The sequence below is a fragment of the Pelobates fuscus genome, chromosome 11 (assembly GCF_036172605.1).
Source record: "Pelobates fuscus isolate aPelFus1 chromosome 11, aPelFus1.pri, whole genome shotgun sequence".
In the NCBI taxonomy this organism is placed as follows: domain Eukaryota; kingdom Metazoa; phylum Chordata; class Amphibia; order Anura; family Pelobatidae; genus Pelobates; species Pelobates fuscus.
In genome coordinates, this window is record NC_086327.1 from 20,946,892 (window position 1) to 20,965,295 (window position 18,404).

At 39.6% G+C, this 18,404-nt stretch overlaps 2 protein-coding genes across 3 annotated transcripts in view; one reads left to right on the top strand and one right to left on the bottom strand.

Annotated features, from left to right (window-relative positions):
• Positions 1-4,140: 4,140 nt before the first annotated feature.
• Positions 4,141-9,370, top strand: LYPD3 (LY6/PLAUR domain containing 3). The gene is made up of 4 exons (XM_063435832.1): positions 4,141-4,271; positions 5,587-5,757; positions 7,797-7,943; positions 8,923-9,370. Exons 1-4 carry the CDS (start codon positions 4,175-4,177, stop codon positions 9,345-9,347), a joined length of 840 nt encoding a protein of 279 aa, XP_063291902.1. The 5' UTR covers positions 4,141-4,174; the 3' UTR covers positions 9,348-9,370.
• Positions 9,371-15,301: 5,931 nt separating this feature from the next.
• The window catches only part of PHLDB3 (pleckstrin homology like domain family B member 3), a 48,370-nt gene continuing 45,267 nt past the window's right edge, over positions 15,302-18,404 (bottom strand). For both annotated transcript variants that reach the window (XM_063436881.1, XM_063436880.1), the window contains exons 14-15: positions 18,241-18,326; positions 15,302-17,703 (exon numbers count right to left, since the gene is read on the bottom strand). In XM_063436881.1, coding sequence (XP_063292951.1) covers positions 17,569-17,703; positions 18,241-18,326 — 221 coding nt within the window. In that variant the 3' untranslated portion in view covers positions 15,302-17,568. The remainder of the gene's footprint in view (positions 17,704-18,240; positions 18,327-18,404) is intronic.

Sequence of the window (18,404 nt, forward strand, 5' to 3'; positions counted from 1 at the left end):
GCACCCCAATGGGGCCTATATCTTCAGGGGCCCAATCAGCGCTGCGGACGTGCAATAGTGCGACCGGGCCCCTTTAAAAAAATCTCAGCCTCAAAGTACTGTGACGGCCTCTTCCTCCTAGCTCCCTCCCCTCCATGCCACGCGGGAGGGAAGAAAGCCAGGCCGTGGGAGCCACGCTGACTCCCATCATCCACAGCCTTCCACCTGCAAACAAAGGTAAGCAAAATTAGCTGTATGTTAGTATGTATGTATGTTAGTATGTATGTATGTATGTGTGTGTATGTATGTGTGTGTATGTATGTATGTGTGTGTGTCAGTATGTATGTGTGTGTATGTATGTATGTGTGTCAGTATGTCAGTATGTATGTATGTGTGTGTATGTATGTATGTATGTCAGTATGTATATATGTATGTGTGTGTATGTATGTATGTATGTGTGTGTGTGTGTGTATGTATGTATATATGTGTGTCAGTATGTCAGTATGTCAGTATGTCAGTGTGTATGTGTGTATGTATGTGTCTGCAGGGCCGCCATCAGGGCATGACAACCGTGACAATTGTCACGGGCTCGGCGGCCCTGGGGGGACCGGCCGCCCGGGCCCCACGTGTATTAGCTTAACTGCCGCTGGTGCATCTGCACCGGGGCCCATACGCTGATGGGGCCCATCAGGTGGCCCAAGCATTTAGGGCCACCCAATGGGCCCTATTATCTTCAGGGGCCCGGTCAGCACTATAATAGCGCGACCGGGCCCCTTTAAAAAGAAAATGCAGCCGGAAAGCAAGTGCTGCTGGGAGGGAGTGACGTCCGGTCACTTCCTCCCTGTTTACTCCGTGCGGGGGAAGGAGAAGAGAAAGGCCGCAAGGAGAGGAAGCCGACGCACATCATCCCCAGCCACCCTCCTGCGACGAAATGGTAAGGAAGAGAGGAGGGTGGCTGAAAATGAGGTGTGTGTATGTATGCCAGTGTGCCAGTGTATATATGTGTGTATGCCAGTGTATGTATGCCAGTGTGTATGCCAGTGTATGTATGCCAGTTTGCCAGTGTATGTATGCCAGTGTGCCAGTGAATGCCAGTGTATGTATGTGTGTATGCCAGTGTATGCCAGTGTATGTATGCCAGTGTGCCAGTGTATGTATCTGTGTATGCCAGTGTATGTATGTGTGTATGCCAGTGTATGTATGTATGTATACCAGTGTATGTATGCCAGTGTGCCAGTGTATGTATGTGTGTATGCCAGTGTATGTATGCCAGTGTGACAGTGTATGTATGTGTGTATGCCAGTGTGCCAGTGTGCCAGTGTATGTATGTGTGTATGTATGCCAGTGTATGTATGCCAGTGTGCCAGTGTATGTATGCCAGTGTATGTATGCCAGTGTGCCAGTGTATGTATGCCAGTGTGCCAGTGTATGTATGTGTGTATGCCAGTGTATGTATGCCAGTGTGCCAGTGTATGTATGTGTGTATGCCAGTGTATGTATGTATGCCAGTGTGCCAGTGTATGTGTGTCAGTGAATGCCAGTGTATGTGTGCCAGTGTATGTATGTGTGTATGTCAGTGTGCCAGTGTAGGTATCTGCGTATGCCAGTGTATGTATGTGTGTATGCCAGTGTATGTATGTATGTATGCCAGCGTATGTATGTATGTATGCCAGTGTATGTATGTGTGTGTGCCAGTGTATGTATGTGTGTGTGCCAGTGTATGTATGTGTGTATGCCAGTGTATGTATGTGTGTATGCCAGTGTGCCAGTGTATGTATGTGTGTATGTCTGCATGTATATGTGTGTGTGTCTGTGTGTGTGTGTGTCAGTATCTCCCTATGCATGTGTGTATGTCTGTTTCAGTATTTGTATATGTTAGTGTGTGTGTATTCCTGTGGGCGGGATTTGGAGGCGGGCCCTGTGGGCGGGCTTGAAGGGGGGCCCAGACCTTGAGCTGTGTTAGGGGCCCCAAAATTTCTGATGGCGGCCCTGTGTGTCTGTATGTATGTAAGTATGTATGTCTGTGTGTGTAAGTCAGTATGTGTATGTATGCATGTTTGTCTGTCTGTGTGTATGTATCTCTATGTATTTCAAAATGTATGTATATGTTTGTGTCTGTCTGTTTATGTATGTATGTCAGTATGTGTGTGTGTGTGTGTGTATTTATGTCCTTATGCGTGTGTGTGCAGTGTGCATATAAATTCGTTCATATTGTTTCTTGTCCGGCCCCCAACAGTGTCTGAGGAACAGTGAACTGGCCCCCTGTTTAAAAAGTTCCCACTCTGACTCCCTTCTCTCCTTCCTCCCTTGCGGCGCTCTGTGTAAGCTGGGAGGAGTGACTGGGGCAGTCATTTTCTCCCAGCTCAGTCTGACATCATCACAGGGGGCCCGGTCATGCTATTAAAGCACTGCGCCGCTGACCGGGCCCCCTGGTAATACTTTGCCATCGGGTGGCCCTAACAGCATGGACCACCCGATGGGTCCCTGATCATGGTGGCGGGCAACCGGTTGCAGGGGTCCACAGGGCGGTAGGCACCTGCAAAGTGGGGAGAGCAGGTGCCAACTCTGCCTTAACAGTAAGCACTGTCCTGGGGACGCACCTAGGTGGGAAGCTGCCCATCATTTGGGCTCCCTGTTACACTCCATCTACTCGCGGCTCGCTGGGCTGCAAAGATATTTATTGTGGGCCGCGAGTTTGACATGCTTGGTGTAGAACATAAAAATAAACAGGATGTTCAGAACTGCCATTAGATCTATAGGGACCACCATGTGATGATTGCATTAAAAATAATGGACCCATTAGAGCTAAGGCTGTGTTTTAATATTACAAAAAAAAGTGCTTTAGGATTGTGAAGGTTATTTTTTACGTGATGATGACTATTTCACTGGCAATAGTTGAGGACACATAGACATCACCGTTTAGTAAATGAAAAATACTTATATATTGATATTTAAACCATGGAGACTGAATATGCCAATGGCATAGTAATAATTGGCGGATTTGCCATTTGCCCTATAGTGCCATCTCCTTGATAATATAGAGATTAATTTGGCACCAGTGAAGCTAAGCACCCTTCTGAAATATTTATTAAGGGGGGAATTGTTGCACATTAATTGCCCCCTCTGATTTATACTTTAATAGAGGGACAATTGCACAGGTCTACCCTGTTATAAACATAAAGTAGTAAGCAGTATGTTAGATTGGGGGGATCGATTCCCATGCCCCTTGATATATTATCCCCTCCTCAGTCTCCACCACATAAGGGGTATGAGAAAATAGGGAAAGCTATCTCATGCTGTATAGTCAAGAAACCAAACGATCCCTGGTTAAATTTATTTTGCGCTCACGTAAATGGCCATTGTACCAGTTTGTAGGGTAAAAACACCCACTAATTTTTATAGTTAATTTATATATTATTATTTAATTTTTTTTTAACTATTACCACTTTTTAATTTGTCTCTATTCAAGTCGCGACATCACATGTATCCGATCTGAGAGCTGGGTCGAAGTCAAGACTTCGTGGACCATATTTACGTTGACTTTCACACTGATAAAACGTTATGATTATTGTATTTATCGTGAAAAACTAGAGTAGTTTTGAGATAAAGAGCTAGTTTGAAAACTTAACGTCCATTTAGTGGACTTTAGTTTAAAAATATTTCATTTATAACGATGATAACGCTGATTGATTGCCATCCCTCCAGTGTGAGCTCCTTGGTGCCCTGAACATTGAACGGACAGTGGTTGGTCTGTTGGGAGTGTAGGCAGCACGCCACGCACATGTATATTTCTTTCAATCACATCATCAAGACAGGAAATAAAAACCCAAATATCTTTAAGACTAATACAGGGTGTCTTTACCATTATTTAAAGTAACCTGTACTAAAGTATCAATCAAAACTTGTTGTTTTTTTTTTTAAGTAGGCGGAAGGCTCACCATCCAATTGACCTATCACAAGTATACCAGAGTGCAGAAATTTGTCAGGCTTGTGTAGAAAAATAAAGAAATTAAAATCAAACAATATATATAACAAGACCTTCTGGGTCTCTGTATAGTTAATTACTGTGTAGTCTATGTGTTCTATGATTATATGAAAATGTGGGTGATGTCTGGAAGATCCTTGAAGTCTACTTTTACTTTTTTTTGTAGGGACGTGCGTTGTTGAGTCTTTGGAATGCTATTCCTGCCAGGGTATGGGTAATGGAAACTGCTCAGACGAAAACGTTGCAAAGGTCCTCTGCAGACCAGACCAGAATGTGTGCATCGAGACTGTCACGGCTTTGGAAACAAGTATGTGTGGGGTGGGGTGAAGGAGGTGAACAATGACACCTTCACGTTAATGGAGTGTGAACCTCGTGATTTGGCACTTACAGTGAGAAAATTTTTTAAAAAGTCTGTGGTATATCTTTATAGATCACCAGCCAGTGCATCAATACATAAAAGGGCAATACAATGCTTCTCGTAGAGGAGAACTGGGCACCTGATGGACATGCTCGCCAAAGAATGCTTTCCTATTGTGAGGGCTTCCGCTTGTGACCAAGTTTTTCTTGGTCCGTCCAGTGAAACCGCCTCTAGTGTCTTTAAGTGCAAAAGCCCCTGGAGGTGTGTCAATATCTGAAATACAGCAATGTTTTACCTTGATTGGTTAAATTGACAGGACAACTGCATCCAGACCATTTCATTGAGTAGTTGTATAATAGCTTAAAAGTATTTTAGGCATTATGTAAAGAATAAACATTGCCAAATAATATGGAGTCATGGGGTAAGCTAAATTACTCTTCGAAACACCATACTGCAGGAAAACATGCTTCATTCAGAAAATCGTTCGGTTTTTTTCGCTGGTGTATATGTAAAAACAGTTTGCAAAAGCTGCAGCTCTCTTGTCTACAGCCTTGGCTAGCCTTCCCCTTCTAGCTCCGCCCAGACTTTTGTGGCTCTCCAATCACAGGCTTCCCAATGCAGCTCCATGAGAATTCTTTTGTTCTGGGCGATTGTTGCCTTTTGAGTTTAGCTCCACTGAGCTAAACAACCATAAAGTAACAGGACTGTTTACCTGACTGACAGTCGGGGAGGTGGAGCAAGGCTAAAGTGTTTTAGGATGTGTGGTGTGTCTCTTTAAGCCCTGCTCTCAAACTCCAACAACTCTTTGGCAACAGTGGCTAGAGTATTCATCAGCCAAAATAAATATGAAAAAAAGCCACAACAAAAAAAAGTACCGTATCTGTGCACTATCAAAATCCCTATGCACATTTAAATAAGAGCAATCCACCTTGCTATTGTTAATGTAGAATTTACCTAAGTGGTTTGGCTTGATGGACCAGGTGTACTTGTCCCTTGACGGCCATTGCAGAGGTATTAAAAACATCCTGTTATTTTGATATAAAAAAGGGCTTAACAAGGAATTACCTTTTATAATTGTAATAGTCATTTACAATGAGCTTAAGTGGGTATGCCTAGAGTGTCCCATTAAGTGTAAAGAAAAACCCAACAACATATAGCCAGAGTTTGTTAAATAATTTAATTATAGTAAAAAAAGAAGAAACCATAAGAGATGGGCTTTAGATGCTGTTTGACACTATTTTCCAAACTTTCCCTTTTCCAACAGGTCACGACCAGTCCACGATGCTACAGAAAGGTTGTGGAACCGGCTTACCAGGAAGAGTAGATAAAGCCGAGTACTTCCATGGAGTGATAATGTACATAATGTTGATACAGTGTAACACCAGCCTCTGCAACACGGAACTGCACGCGAAGACCTATCTTCTATTACCCCCTGGTAATAACACATCCATAAACTCATGGAATTTCAATTCTAAGGCCAAAATAGCTGAAGTCAGCTTTCTTTCATGTTTGGCTACGTTGGTCTAATATTGAAATTCACTTTGGATTCTAACTTTAGTGAATAACCCTGAATATGTTGCCAAAAAAGCTAAGAGTTTGCAAACTCTACTCATACTAAACAGGTATTAGATACAAATATACTCTATGGACTAAAGTACTGGGACACCTGGCCATTACCCTAGCAGGGACTTTTATGATATTGCATTCTAAATTTGAAGCTATAGCAGCTTCCACTCTTCTGGTAAGACTTTCCACAAGATTTTGGAGTGCGCCTGTGCGAATCTTTGCCCATTCATCCAGTACAGCAGGGGTGGGGAAACTTCGGCTCTTCAGATGTTTTGGACTACATCTCCCTTGATGCTTTGCCAGCGTTATGGCTGTAAGAGCATTATGGGAGATGTAGTCCAAAACATCTGGAGGGCCGAAGTTTCCCGACCCCTGCAGCAGAGTATTTGTGAGATCAGGCACTGATGTTGGATGAGAAGGCATGGCTTGCAGTCTCCATTCCAGTTCATCCCAATGGTTTTCGATGGGGTTGAGGCCAGGGCTCTGTCAGGGCCAGTCAAGTTCTTCCACACCAAACCATGTCTTTATGGACCTTGTTTGTGTGCACTGGGGCACAGTCATGCTGGAATAGAAAAGGCTTTCCCAAAACTGTCCCCACAGCATTGTAAGTAAGGGGCCTAGCCAAACCCCTCAAAAACAGCCTCCTACCCTTATCCCTCCTCAACCAGTCTTTACAGTTGGTACAATGCAGTCAGGCAGGTAACGTTCTCTTGGCATCCAGTCAACTCAAACTGGCCCATCAGACTGCTAAACAGAGAAGTGGGATTCATCACTCCACAGAATACATTTCCATTGCTCCATAGTCCTGTAGCAGAGTGCTTTACACCACTCAACCCGACACTTGGCATTGTACTCGGTGATGTGAAGCTGGCATGCAAGTGCTTGGCTACAGAAACCCATTCCATGAAGCTTCTGAACTCCCATCACACAGTTTGTGTGCTGATATTAATGCTAGTGGAAGTTTGTAAATCTTCAGCTATGGAATCAGCAGAGTGTTGGCGACATTTATGCACCTCAGCACTTGGTGATCCCGATCTGTGACTTTACAAGATCTTCTACTTTGTGGCTGAGTTGCTGCTTTTCCTAAATGCTTCCACTTTCCAATAATACCACTTACATTTGTCCATGGAATATCTAGCAGGGATGAAATTTCACAAGCTGGCATCCTATCACAGTACCACGAATGAATTCACTGCTCTTCAGAACGACCCATTTCTTTCTCAAATGTTTGTTATTGCAGCCTGCATGGCTAGGTGCTTGATTTTATAAACCTATGGCAATAAGTCTGATTGAAACCTGCATTCAATAATTAGATATCCCAATAACTTTGTCCATATAGTGTATATCAAGAGCTCCTTCGGTGAGGAACAGGAAGTTATGTCCAAATATACAACCCCAAAGTTACAGGGGTTGAGGTTAGAGACAAATTGGTTTTAAGAAAGGATTTAAAAACTGAGAGAAGATAGATGATTAAATTAGTTAATGTGTGCTATGAGTCATAATTCCTTACTTCACCAAAATCTTTGAGGAAGTGTAGTTCCTTGACGTTATTAAAGAAATAATACGATTTTCTAGTTCATTATTGGTTATACAAAGCACGCTCTTCCAACCCACCCCTGACTCAATGACTCAACTCAATGATAATTGCCCATCACAGCCCACTTCCTACTGTTTTAGGGATTTAATTCTAAAGTCACAATGAGCCTAAACAAAAATAAACAAAAATAAACCCATTGTGAACTAGGAGTAGGTCATCCACTAATCTCTTTCTCTCATAATTAGTTGGAATACAGGGTAATCAATAAGGTAATCCATAAACTTCAGATCTATTGGTACCAGCTTACCAAGGGAGTACAGAATTTGCATTGTTACTTCTCTGATATATTTAATGTTATTATTCTGTTTCAGAAAATACAGGTCGTCAGCTTAACGAAATGGAATGTTACAGCTGTATTGGAAAAACTCCAGATCAATGTACGTCGTCCAATGCCCCTGTCAAACAATGCTTCCAGCCACTTCGTCACTGCTTCGATGGCAACGTCACAGTGACACAAGGTAAATATTGCTTTCCTCACTCCGAGCTATATCGAAGAATTCCAAATCAAGAATACAATGTTATTGTTTCCCAGCATTATATTAAATCTAATTTGTTTTATATCTAAAATATGCAGATTGGCAAAGAGGTGAATAAATTTAAAAAAAAATAACATATTTACTTTTAAACCAGTTTATACACAACTGGCAGAAATCTGTTGATAGATCCCAACCACATGTACAGTGTTATTTAATAAAGTGTAAATGGTTGGAAATTCAAATTGAACTGGAAGTGAACTTGACATTTTAGTCCAATGTAAGTCAGCTCATGTTATCATTTATCTAATGTGGCTTAAAATATGAATTAACCTTTAATTCCTGGCAGTTCACACTTTAGTTAATAGTCCTGATAAAGTTTGGTTTGTTTTTACCTTGACTTCTTATTGGGGTGCCGCTTCCTGCCTTTTTTCTGCAGTCAGTGGCAAGAGTTTAGGGTCTCTGCTGAGCCAAGCACTAGCTCGTTGGCTAAGAGCGTCAGCCAACGAGCTAAGTATTGCACTGTCATGCATAACTCAGACAGGGAGTTTCTGGAGCTCTGAAGATTGTAGTGGAGATGGGGAGCTGCTCCCGGGGACCCTAGGCAAGAAATCAAGCAGTTCTCAAGTAGCTTGACTACTTGTATGGGAGGAGAGGGCTGCATCAGTGCACTCCTGGTACCATAACCAATACAGCACTCTGTAAGATGCTAACAAGGTGCTAGGAGTGGGTGGGATAAATCTCTGTTACGGAGTTACTAAAGAAAATACTTCAAATATGAATAATAATAATGAAAAAATAAGTTGATCATTCACTTCCGCTAATGTTGCTACAAATGATAAAGTTTCACTTTTCAGTAGAAGTAGTTGCCACACCTTGACCTGGACACCTGCTGAGAAATTAACGTTGAGACAATCATCCTGCTATTCTTTGGAGATTAATTAATGTATCTCATTGTTTTTAGGAAATACCTCAGCTGTTATACCCATCAAGAGCTGCTCTGAAAGACATACCTGTGCCATGCGAACTCTAAAATTTGGTTCTTCAACGTTTGAGATTAAAGGTGCGTGCTGTATAGGAAACATTTGCAACAAGGACCTCTCAAACATGACCCAGTATGTGGAACTGCCACCTCTGGTACTGATACCTCCTTCTAATGAGCCACCAACTACTCCTGCCATACCTACCTGGGGGAGACCCACGAAGGAACAACCACACGCAAATGGAACCACTCAGACACTCAAAGAAGCTAACATTACGGTGGGCTCAGACACTACGTCTTTAAAAGCCGCCATTAAACATGAAGATGATCAACAACCAAGCAAAGCTTCCCAATCACAAATCTCTCTTTGGCTTGTCTTCTTAAACTTAGTTCTGTTCAAATTCTGATGTTTTGTCTAGCCCATGTACTTTTTATGAGGATAGGACATTTTGCTTTAAGGCATATGGAAAATATTGATCTTTTAAGATTTGATTTAGTCAATGACTACTTAAACAATATATAAATATTTTTTTGTTTCGGCAGACAGACGCAATTTTTGTACCAAGTACAGAAACCAGAATAAAAGTAATGACAAAAATAAATATTTAAGCATTTCTAAACTTTCCTCTATAATTTAATGTTCCCATAAAGTTGTTCCCTTTTCAATCTGTATTTTGTTTTTATTGCTTTATGATCTAAACCAAAATCTTGATGAAAATAACTTATCTTTTCCTTTGCTCCAGTGTTGCTATTCACTCAGCATGAAAAAAAAAAAATCTTTGCTTGCTTGGTCAATACTCAGTATCTTTGCATTCAGCTGAATGATTATAAAAAATCTGCTGTGTAATCCCCAAATGTTATATCGAAGCTCAAAATGCTCAAAATATAACGACCTGCATTTTAGCAACTTGGGGAGGGGGGTGAGGGAGAGAAGGTTCTGACCATTCAGAAGGGTATATTTTCACCCTGGAATACCATGCATAGTGCAGATGACTGATGTTAGCAAGGCAGCTGCACTGGGTTAAAATGTATAGCACTGCTGACTGGCGTTATTATGGCAACTGTACTTACTGCAGAGGCATTATGCTCGCATACAGACATGCTTTTAACATGTGATGCTTATTTCCCATAAAAAGTCACCAGATTTCTTACAAATTATTTGTATGCATAGTATTAGTTAATTTTATGTATTTCTGTTATATGCATCTACTGTCAAATATTCTCCTTGTATGCTATTATAGACATTGCAAAATAAGTGATACTATATACTATTTGAATAGTTTAACATCTTCAACTATTTCTGTAAATGCTAAACCAAAGAAAAATTTGTATTGTTTGGAATTACATTATTTAAATTTTTAAATTGTTAATGCTTCAGCATATATTTGATGGTCCATCTATTATGCCTAATATTGAAACAAAAAAAATATTTTTCAAACTTCACAACCAAAACTTAGAACCTTAAACCCCATGGCCTCCTCCATGATGTCCATTAGGTCTCCAGTGCTGTTTATAGAGCGTTCCATCTTTTTCATAGCAAATCATTGAATCGTTACTTTTCTCAAGTGGCCGCCGCGTCACGTGACCGGGTCTTACTTGAAAACGTTGCCGTTTTACACTACAAGATTAAGGGGACAGGACCACAGCACACAGACCTCTTCATTGAGAAAGTAGTAGCTAGTATTCCTTTAAGTAGCATTTAACTTATTCAAATCTCTCTGAAGAGAATACAATATAACACATATTTAGATGGGGACTGTAGAGTGACTCTATAAAGTATCATCAGTAAATTAAACTGCAATTTATTGAGCGTATCCCAGAGGTGACAATTGTTATGTGAAAGAATTTTGCTTTGGAATTTTACACTAATAAACAAATGCACACCTGAATCAAACATGAGCAAACTTAAAGCGCATTGTAGTGGTTATGGTGTCACAAGTGCCCTAGTGTTCCGCAACTGTAAGTAGTCGCTGTAGGAATGACTTATTACCTGGGGTCCACTGGGCTCCGTATTTCCCTCCACTAATACCAACAGAAAGCCTGAAGCTCTTAGTCTAAACTGGTGCAATGTAGTGGTTATGGTGCTTGGAGTGTAATTTAAATAGGTCAAACCATGCAGAAGCCTGTTATTTAAGCTATATGAAGTTATACATTTCCCATGTAGATTCATTTGTAGCAACACTAAGTTGAGATCCTACTAAAATTAGATCAGGATTCTCCAGGGAAAAGGATGCCAAGGCAGCAAGAAGCTGCTAGATTTAGCGACTCAAACGAAAAATGTGTAGCGTCCATGTATACTGTACCTTATTATATTGATTGGTTCCTTGTGCATTCTTTGAAATCAGACAATTGCCTCTCTGTTGACGTGAGTAAAGAACAATGCAAATGCCATTTCATCTTTGAATTTGCTTGCATAGCAAATAAATATTGAAACAGATGGGATATATCTGAAGAATGATGGGAGATGGACAGATAGGCAAACAGGTGATGTTGGGAGAGACAGATAGGTAAGCTAATCAATGGACAGACATGCAGGTGTAGTTATAAGTAGATAGATGATTGACAGATACTGTAAATAAAATTGAACTGTTACTGTTGAGTCTGAATAAAAGTTTCAAATTTCTTCACCATTTAATTGTCCTGTGATTGCTCTGCTTTTTAATCATATTGATTTGTGACTTTGTTCATGTATATTCGGTTTTGGCTTATTTGGATGTCTGTCATCTCCTTTAGTCTGGGTAACTAGGACTCTACCTTCCTGTATCTAGACGTATCTATTGGCTGCATCTCAATGAAGTGGGCTGAAACATTCTCAGCATCACATATTCAGAGAAGACCTACCTGGTATTTCTGTTCTGGACTGCCATTGTGGGATGGGATCTGCCAGATATGCAAATGATATAAGTTCCCATCATAACGGCTCACGAGATAAAATGTACAAATGATATACGTACACATATGTTGTGGTGATGGTCTCTATTCAATTGACCTCAGAGTAAAACAAACATAAAGAGTAATAGTGCAGCACAGTAGGTATGGTAGATGTGTGAATGATATCTTAAGTGAATGCACACTAACATTTACCAGAGCTAATTTAGCTGTTTTTTCCCCGTATTGGCGTCTTATCAGTCTCCAGTAGATGATATGTGGAGGAAATAAAAAGTGAATGCACACTAACATTTACCAGAGCTAACTTAGAGCTCAGCTGTTTTTTTTCCCGTTGACGGAACAATCCCCGTCTTAGGATATATATATTGGCGTCTTATCAGTCTCCAGTAGATGATATGTGGAGGAAATATAAAGAACCCAAATAGTCCAATATGTATTGATAAAAATATATAAAATAACAGTAAAAAATGGCTTACTCACATTTGCTAGAGCAAAACTTGCTCTTGTCAGTATGGCATAGGTGGTATAATCCCCACCAAGGAGTATGATGGCAACCAGGAGGTAAAGAAGTTGAGGACCAGAGTGATAGAAGTATTAAAATTATACTATTTAATAAACAAAAGAAATAAAATGCTGAATATAAATCTCCTTGGTGGAGATTATACCACCTATGCCATAATGACTAGATCAAGTTTTGCTCTAGCAAATGTGAGTAAGCCATTTTTTACTGTTATTTTATATATTTTTATCAATACATATTGCACTATTTGGGTTCTTTTTATTTCCTCCACATATCATCTACTGGAGACTGATAAGACGCCAATACGGGGAAAAAACAGCTAAATTAGCTCTGGTAAATGTTAGTGTGCATTCACTTAAGATATCATTCACACATCTACCATACCTACTGTGCTGCACTATTACTCTTTATGTTTGTTTTACTCTGAGGTCAATTGTATAGAGACCATCACCACAACATATGTGTACGCATATCATTTGTACTTATTATATCGCTTAGGGCACGGTTCCCTCTCCTTTTTTATTCACACTATTTTGTTACAAGGTTGGGAATCCTTGCATTGGTTACTGCTGCCCTTTTATTTTATTCACACAAATATAGTGAGCGCCTCATCTTCTTGTTTTTACACAAGATAAAATGCATTGCAGATCCAAATTTCTTTTACATTCTTTAATTTGATATCTCAAGCTGTGTCAGGCCCCCGTTCTGCCCCGCACTCACCTCTCGCTTCCAAAGTAGACTGCTCTCCCAGCTCAGTGTTACTGTTCTCCTGGTTAAGTCACGTTGTCCTTTTTGTTCCTGCTGATTACGTGTGGTCTTCCTGCTATCTGACCCTTGGCCTGCTATCCATTTATGAACCTGTGCTGCCCAACCTGACCTTTCTGTATCCTGAAAGGTCTCGTTTTCATCCTTGCCGGTTGCTTCTACTCAGCCTCCCACCGCATATCGGGCTCTGTCTACTAAACCCTTAGCAAGCTACCATTTATCCTCTCATAGTAGGGCCAAGATTAATGTGAAAGCCGCCCTTTCTTCTTTAATAGAAAAACAGCTAGACAGGACAGAACCAAGGGCGCTCCTTCTACCAGAACCCTTAATTAAAATAAGTGATGATGAAACAAAAAGAGAGAACAGGATGCGCTAAGACAACTGGCTCGTTTGGCCATTTTTTTTACGCTGTTCCATCCCCCCTTTTTTCTTCGTATTTACTACTGATGATGAAACACCTGCATTTCTGGTTTCATTTAGCTGAGCGTGCATTTCAGAGGCACTTTGCCAGTTTTGCCACCTTCAGAATAAAATTGAACTTGTTCTCTTGTTGTGAGATCGCACGTGGCATGGCTAGACTTGTTCGGTCCTGAGAAGTTACAAGTTCCTTCAAATCCTTTGAAGGTCTTGACCACATCAGTCACAGTCATTCCATTATTTGCGGTCACGCTAGTTAAAGGGACAATGCACTGCCCAAATGCAAAACAAAAATCGTTTTTTTAGCAGATATATAAAAAATGCTTGCATTTAGTTAGGCCTTTTTTTCCCTTTGAGATATATCTAAAACCAGCTTGTAAAATCTGCAGCCTTTCTATGGAGCCTTTGCAAGACCCTCCCTTTCTAACCCCACCCAGTCTTTCTGTGGCTGTCCAATCACAGACTTCCAAATGCAGCTCCATGAGAAGTCTTTGCAAGGCAGGTGCTCTGGGCAATTGCAGTCTCTCCAGTTTATCTCCACTGAGTTAAATAACCAGGAAGTAACAGGACTGGTTGTCTGACAGCTAGCCCCCAAGCTGATGTGATTTAGGGGTCTAGACTCTCCCTCTAATTCTGAGGACATATAACCTAGATATTTGTATTGAAGTCAAACTGGATGAGAAGGACATTTATAAATGATTTCATTAGTATTTTTTATTCAGCTTGGAGAGCAGCTGTAAACCCTTCCATAATGCTCTAGCAATCTCGGGGTTAATTTTTTTTTTGGTTTGCAAATGCTTCCTGTTCTCCTACCATGTGACAGACCACAGGACCCAACCAAATGTGTTAACTCAGCATGTAGAATATGTAAACGCTTGTAAGAGAGAGTGAACTGCAGAATTAAAACACATTGCACCCCTCACACTGCCTACAGAGAACATTGTAAATCATGTGGTGCATAACTAAACAGGGCAATCAACTTGGGCATCAGGCCTAGAGGCACCAGACTGGGATGATGGCAAAGTGTAATATATTTTGTCTCTACGGGATAAATAATATTTTTTTTCCCATTTAATGCAGAGCAGCTTAAAGTTCTAATATATTTATGTTTTCAATAAAAGTATTTGAATTGATTATGTTAAATCTGACTTAAAAAGAGGATTAATGTGGTGAAGATGGTGTAGGTACCCAACGTGGATTAGAGAAAGGCTACACAGTTTGGAAGATGACCAACAATTTACATTACAAAAAGGTTTGCTATGTACCTTTTCCACAAAATCTCTTCCACTCCAAGCTGAAACCCCTTCAGAAAATCAGCGTGCTATTGAGACTCTTGCTGACGACAGATGTCCATTAGGCATATAATTGATATTAGCCAGCCTAGAAATCTTGTCTTGAAATTGGCTAAAAGCGCCTCAGACCCCCAGCAGCAAAGGAGTTAAAGCAGCAGAGTTCAAATCTCATAGCAAAACATTGCACATACAGACTCCAGGCACCATAACCACTTCAAATCAGTGAAGTGGTCGTGGTGCTTGGAGTAACCCTTTAAATTTCTTAATTATCTACATCTTCTACATGTAGTTAACAGAGAAAGCAAAACAAAACAAGAAAACATTTAAGATTAGAACAAATACATTTATTTAAACTAAATAAATAAAATACAAAATTATTTTCACCCACCACCAATACAGATAAACATCCTCTCCCCCCCAAAAAAAATTACACATTTTACACACTTTTATAAATCAACATAAAATAAACATAAAATATGTACAAAATGGTTCTTATCTGTTCCTAAAACACAAGTCAACCACTTCTTTGCAAACGATGTTCTCTACCAAAAACAAGCAACTGTTAGCAATGCAGACCTTGAGGACCACAGATAGCATGATACTTTGCCCATAGACTACATCACCCGAGGATGCTCAGTTAGTGGACCACCGGTGCCAGGATTCTGTGATAATTAACCAGGATCCTTGACCCCTAGGGTAACTGGGAGGCGTGCTTCTACCCTTACACTCTAACCCTGGGATCTATTGGACGGAGCAGGGGGATTTTAGGCAGCGGACATATTGTATAAGAATGAAGACACAGGAGATTGTAGGTTTAAAGAATGTGTCACATACCTTTTCAATCAGAAACGGGTTACGAGTGAACTCACCGAAATTTATTAAAACTGAAATTATGGATAATTGTCAAATGCAAAGTTTAGGCCCAAGCAACTGAATTTAATTTTTTTTTTTTTCCCCAAAACAGATAATTTGCTAGCTCTGCCTACAAATTGACATTATTTTGATAATTCTACACAATACCCAGTTTACAGAATACGGTATATTAAACAAACCCAATAACCAGTGTATAAAGCTGTGAGATCAACATACAAATGGTATGTAAACAGACTGTTCGGAATATGAGGACTATAAACAAAAAAAATAAACATCATCAAGACTAGTAAACCAAATCGGAAATAGTCTGACTTTTATAAAATTCAAAAACTGGTTACACTTTAAAATAATTTAGTAATGGCTGCACAAATTCTATATTTACTTTAAGTGTTTAAGGCAGGGGTTCTGAATCCTGCATCGTTTGAGGTCCCTTGTCATGCAAGCAGGGTTATTCAATAAACTGGAATAATCAGGCATGCAAAGTGAATTTCAAATTCTAGGCCAAAGCAGCTGAACTGAAACATAATTGAACTGGAGAATGATTCGAGCTCAACTAGTCTACCCTAAAATTTGGAATCCCCTCTGAGTTCACTAATAACTTCTGACAAGTCTCACTTTAATATATAACCCCGTAAGAATACAAAACAATCCACATAAGCTTTGTCTAACGCATAGGCACATTTATTTAGGATGCATGTGTTAGGATGAATACACCCACCTTTATATAAGAGCACATAGAGGTTGGCCTAAAATTACACTTGAGGTTGAAAACAAGTCATACAGGTAACAGAAAACATTATGTAAATCATTAAATAGTCCTGCAGGCATAACACACTGTCAAAAGTTAAATTAAAAAGAAAATAAAGTATTGCACATAATATTTAACTTTCGTATAGGTTCCAAGAGATTCGTTTCTTCCATCAGTAAAGAGTCCAGGCCAATAATAAGCACATAATTGGATTTGTATATGATAAAAATCATGGCCGTTCTCTCAATACATCAGCAGTCTGACCTCTCGTTGATAACCCCAGGATTTCCCAAACTGCTGGTCACCGAAGTTATGATCCAAGTTTATTGCTCGACTGCCGGCATGTGCCATTACTGGGTACATATGTCTAGAATGTCCTTTTATCTTCAGGTTGCCAGACATTTAAAAAAAAAAAATTAGAACCAAATTCAACCTCTGCATAGTTATTAAAGTGTGATCCACACGTGATATATCTTGATCATGTAATAAGAAGAATGACTGTGGCCATGTCCACCCAGCCACGGTACCTTGCTGAAATCCTTTTATTAATTACAGTCTTGTAAATCCATGGCCTTTGCAAGTGTTCAAATAGCTATGTCAATGACCATTATCTACATTTATGGCCACTAAAAGATAGTATTCTACAATCCGGGCATCAGTAATTGATTTCTACACGTACATGTCGTACACCATTAACGCAATTCATGTTCCTTGTGGAGTACACAATTTGCACATAGAAGTAGGTTTTGGCATTAGCAGTCCAAAGCGATTTATAATCTTAATGACATTTTACACTTGTAAGTAGTATAATAGTGTATATTATTTAACCCTCTTTAAAACAAAAATTCCAGACCGAGAAAATGAGAATATGATGTAAATGTGGACGGTGTCTAAAAATATAAAAATATTTGCAATTACAAAATCTCACAGATCATCACATATTGTTGATAATGACGTAGCATCAATGTCCTTCGAGCACAACTTTTCTTCTCGATCTGCTCCATCACGAACGTAATCACTATTTGAAATCACAATTCTTTCTTGTCTTAAGTGATTTCATCCTTTCATTTCCTCTTCTTCTTGAAAACACCCTCTTGTCTCTAATTACATAATGAATTTGTCCATTAATATCGAGAGTTTTCCTCAGCCGCTGTTACCATAACATCCATCCAGATTCTCATGGCTTCTGGCGTTGGTGCAACCATGTAGAACAGACGTTCAAAGGTCTTCAAACAAAATGTCAGTTTCGGATGTGGGCTCTGGAAAAAACAAAGCATCACAAATTATTCTCTCTTAGGTAAACAACATAAGAGGTTTTGTTTCTAAAAATAAGCATTTCCATAAGTTCATATCCTTTCCCAGTAGACAAAGTTTGAAATGACAATCCACCGATTGTGAGAGATATGGTATGATGCATACAAACTTAAAATATAAATGAACATATTAGAGCAACTATATATATATATATATATATATATATATATATATATATATATATATATATGTGTGGGGTTTTATTTTCAATTTGAGAGATTTGTTAACTTAAAACACACTCTGTCGAAGAAAACTATAATAAGGCCGTAATCCTTGCAGCTCAGGTATGTCCTATTTTGGCCTATTTTGGCCCGCAGTTAAAGTTGTGCTACGTTTCTACATACACCTGCAATGTCACAAAGAAACTCCCTAAACCCTTAAAGCTTAAAATGCATTGGCACACTTCCATCATCACATATATGTCTCTATTCGTTTAAAACTTTAAAAAAAGTTTTTTAAAAGTTCTGGTAATTATTGTCTACCTTGAAAGCGCTCCTCAAGTGATCGTAATAAACTTCTTCAATAGCTTGGAAATATATCACCCCTTTTAGTTTCTGTTCTTCTTTATCTGTACAGAAAGATAAAAGAATATGATGGACTTAATACACATATATAACAGGATCCCACAACATACCAGTGGACATAT

What these genes read in the sequence shown, in the direction of transcription:
- LYPD3 (XM_063435832.1), top strand. Translation starts at nt 4,175, where the DNA reads ATGGGTAATGGAAACTGCTCAGACGAAAACGTTGCAAAGGTCCTCTGC. An exon ending in TGTCACGGCTTTGGAAACAA is followed by an intron (nt 4,272 to 5,586) that starts GTATGTGTGGGG and finishes CTTTTCCAACAG; the next exon opens with GTCACGACCAGTCCACGATG. An exon ending in CTATCTTCTATTACCCCCTG is followed by an intron (nt 5,758 to 7,796) that starts GTAATAACACAT and finishes ATTCTGTTTCAG; the next exon opens with AAAATACAGGTCGTCAGCTT.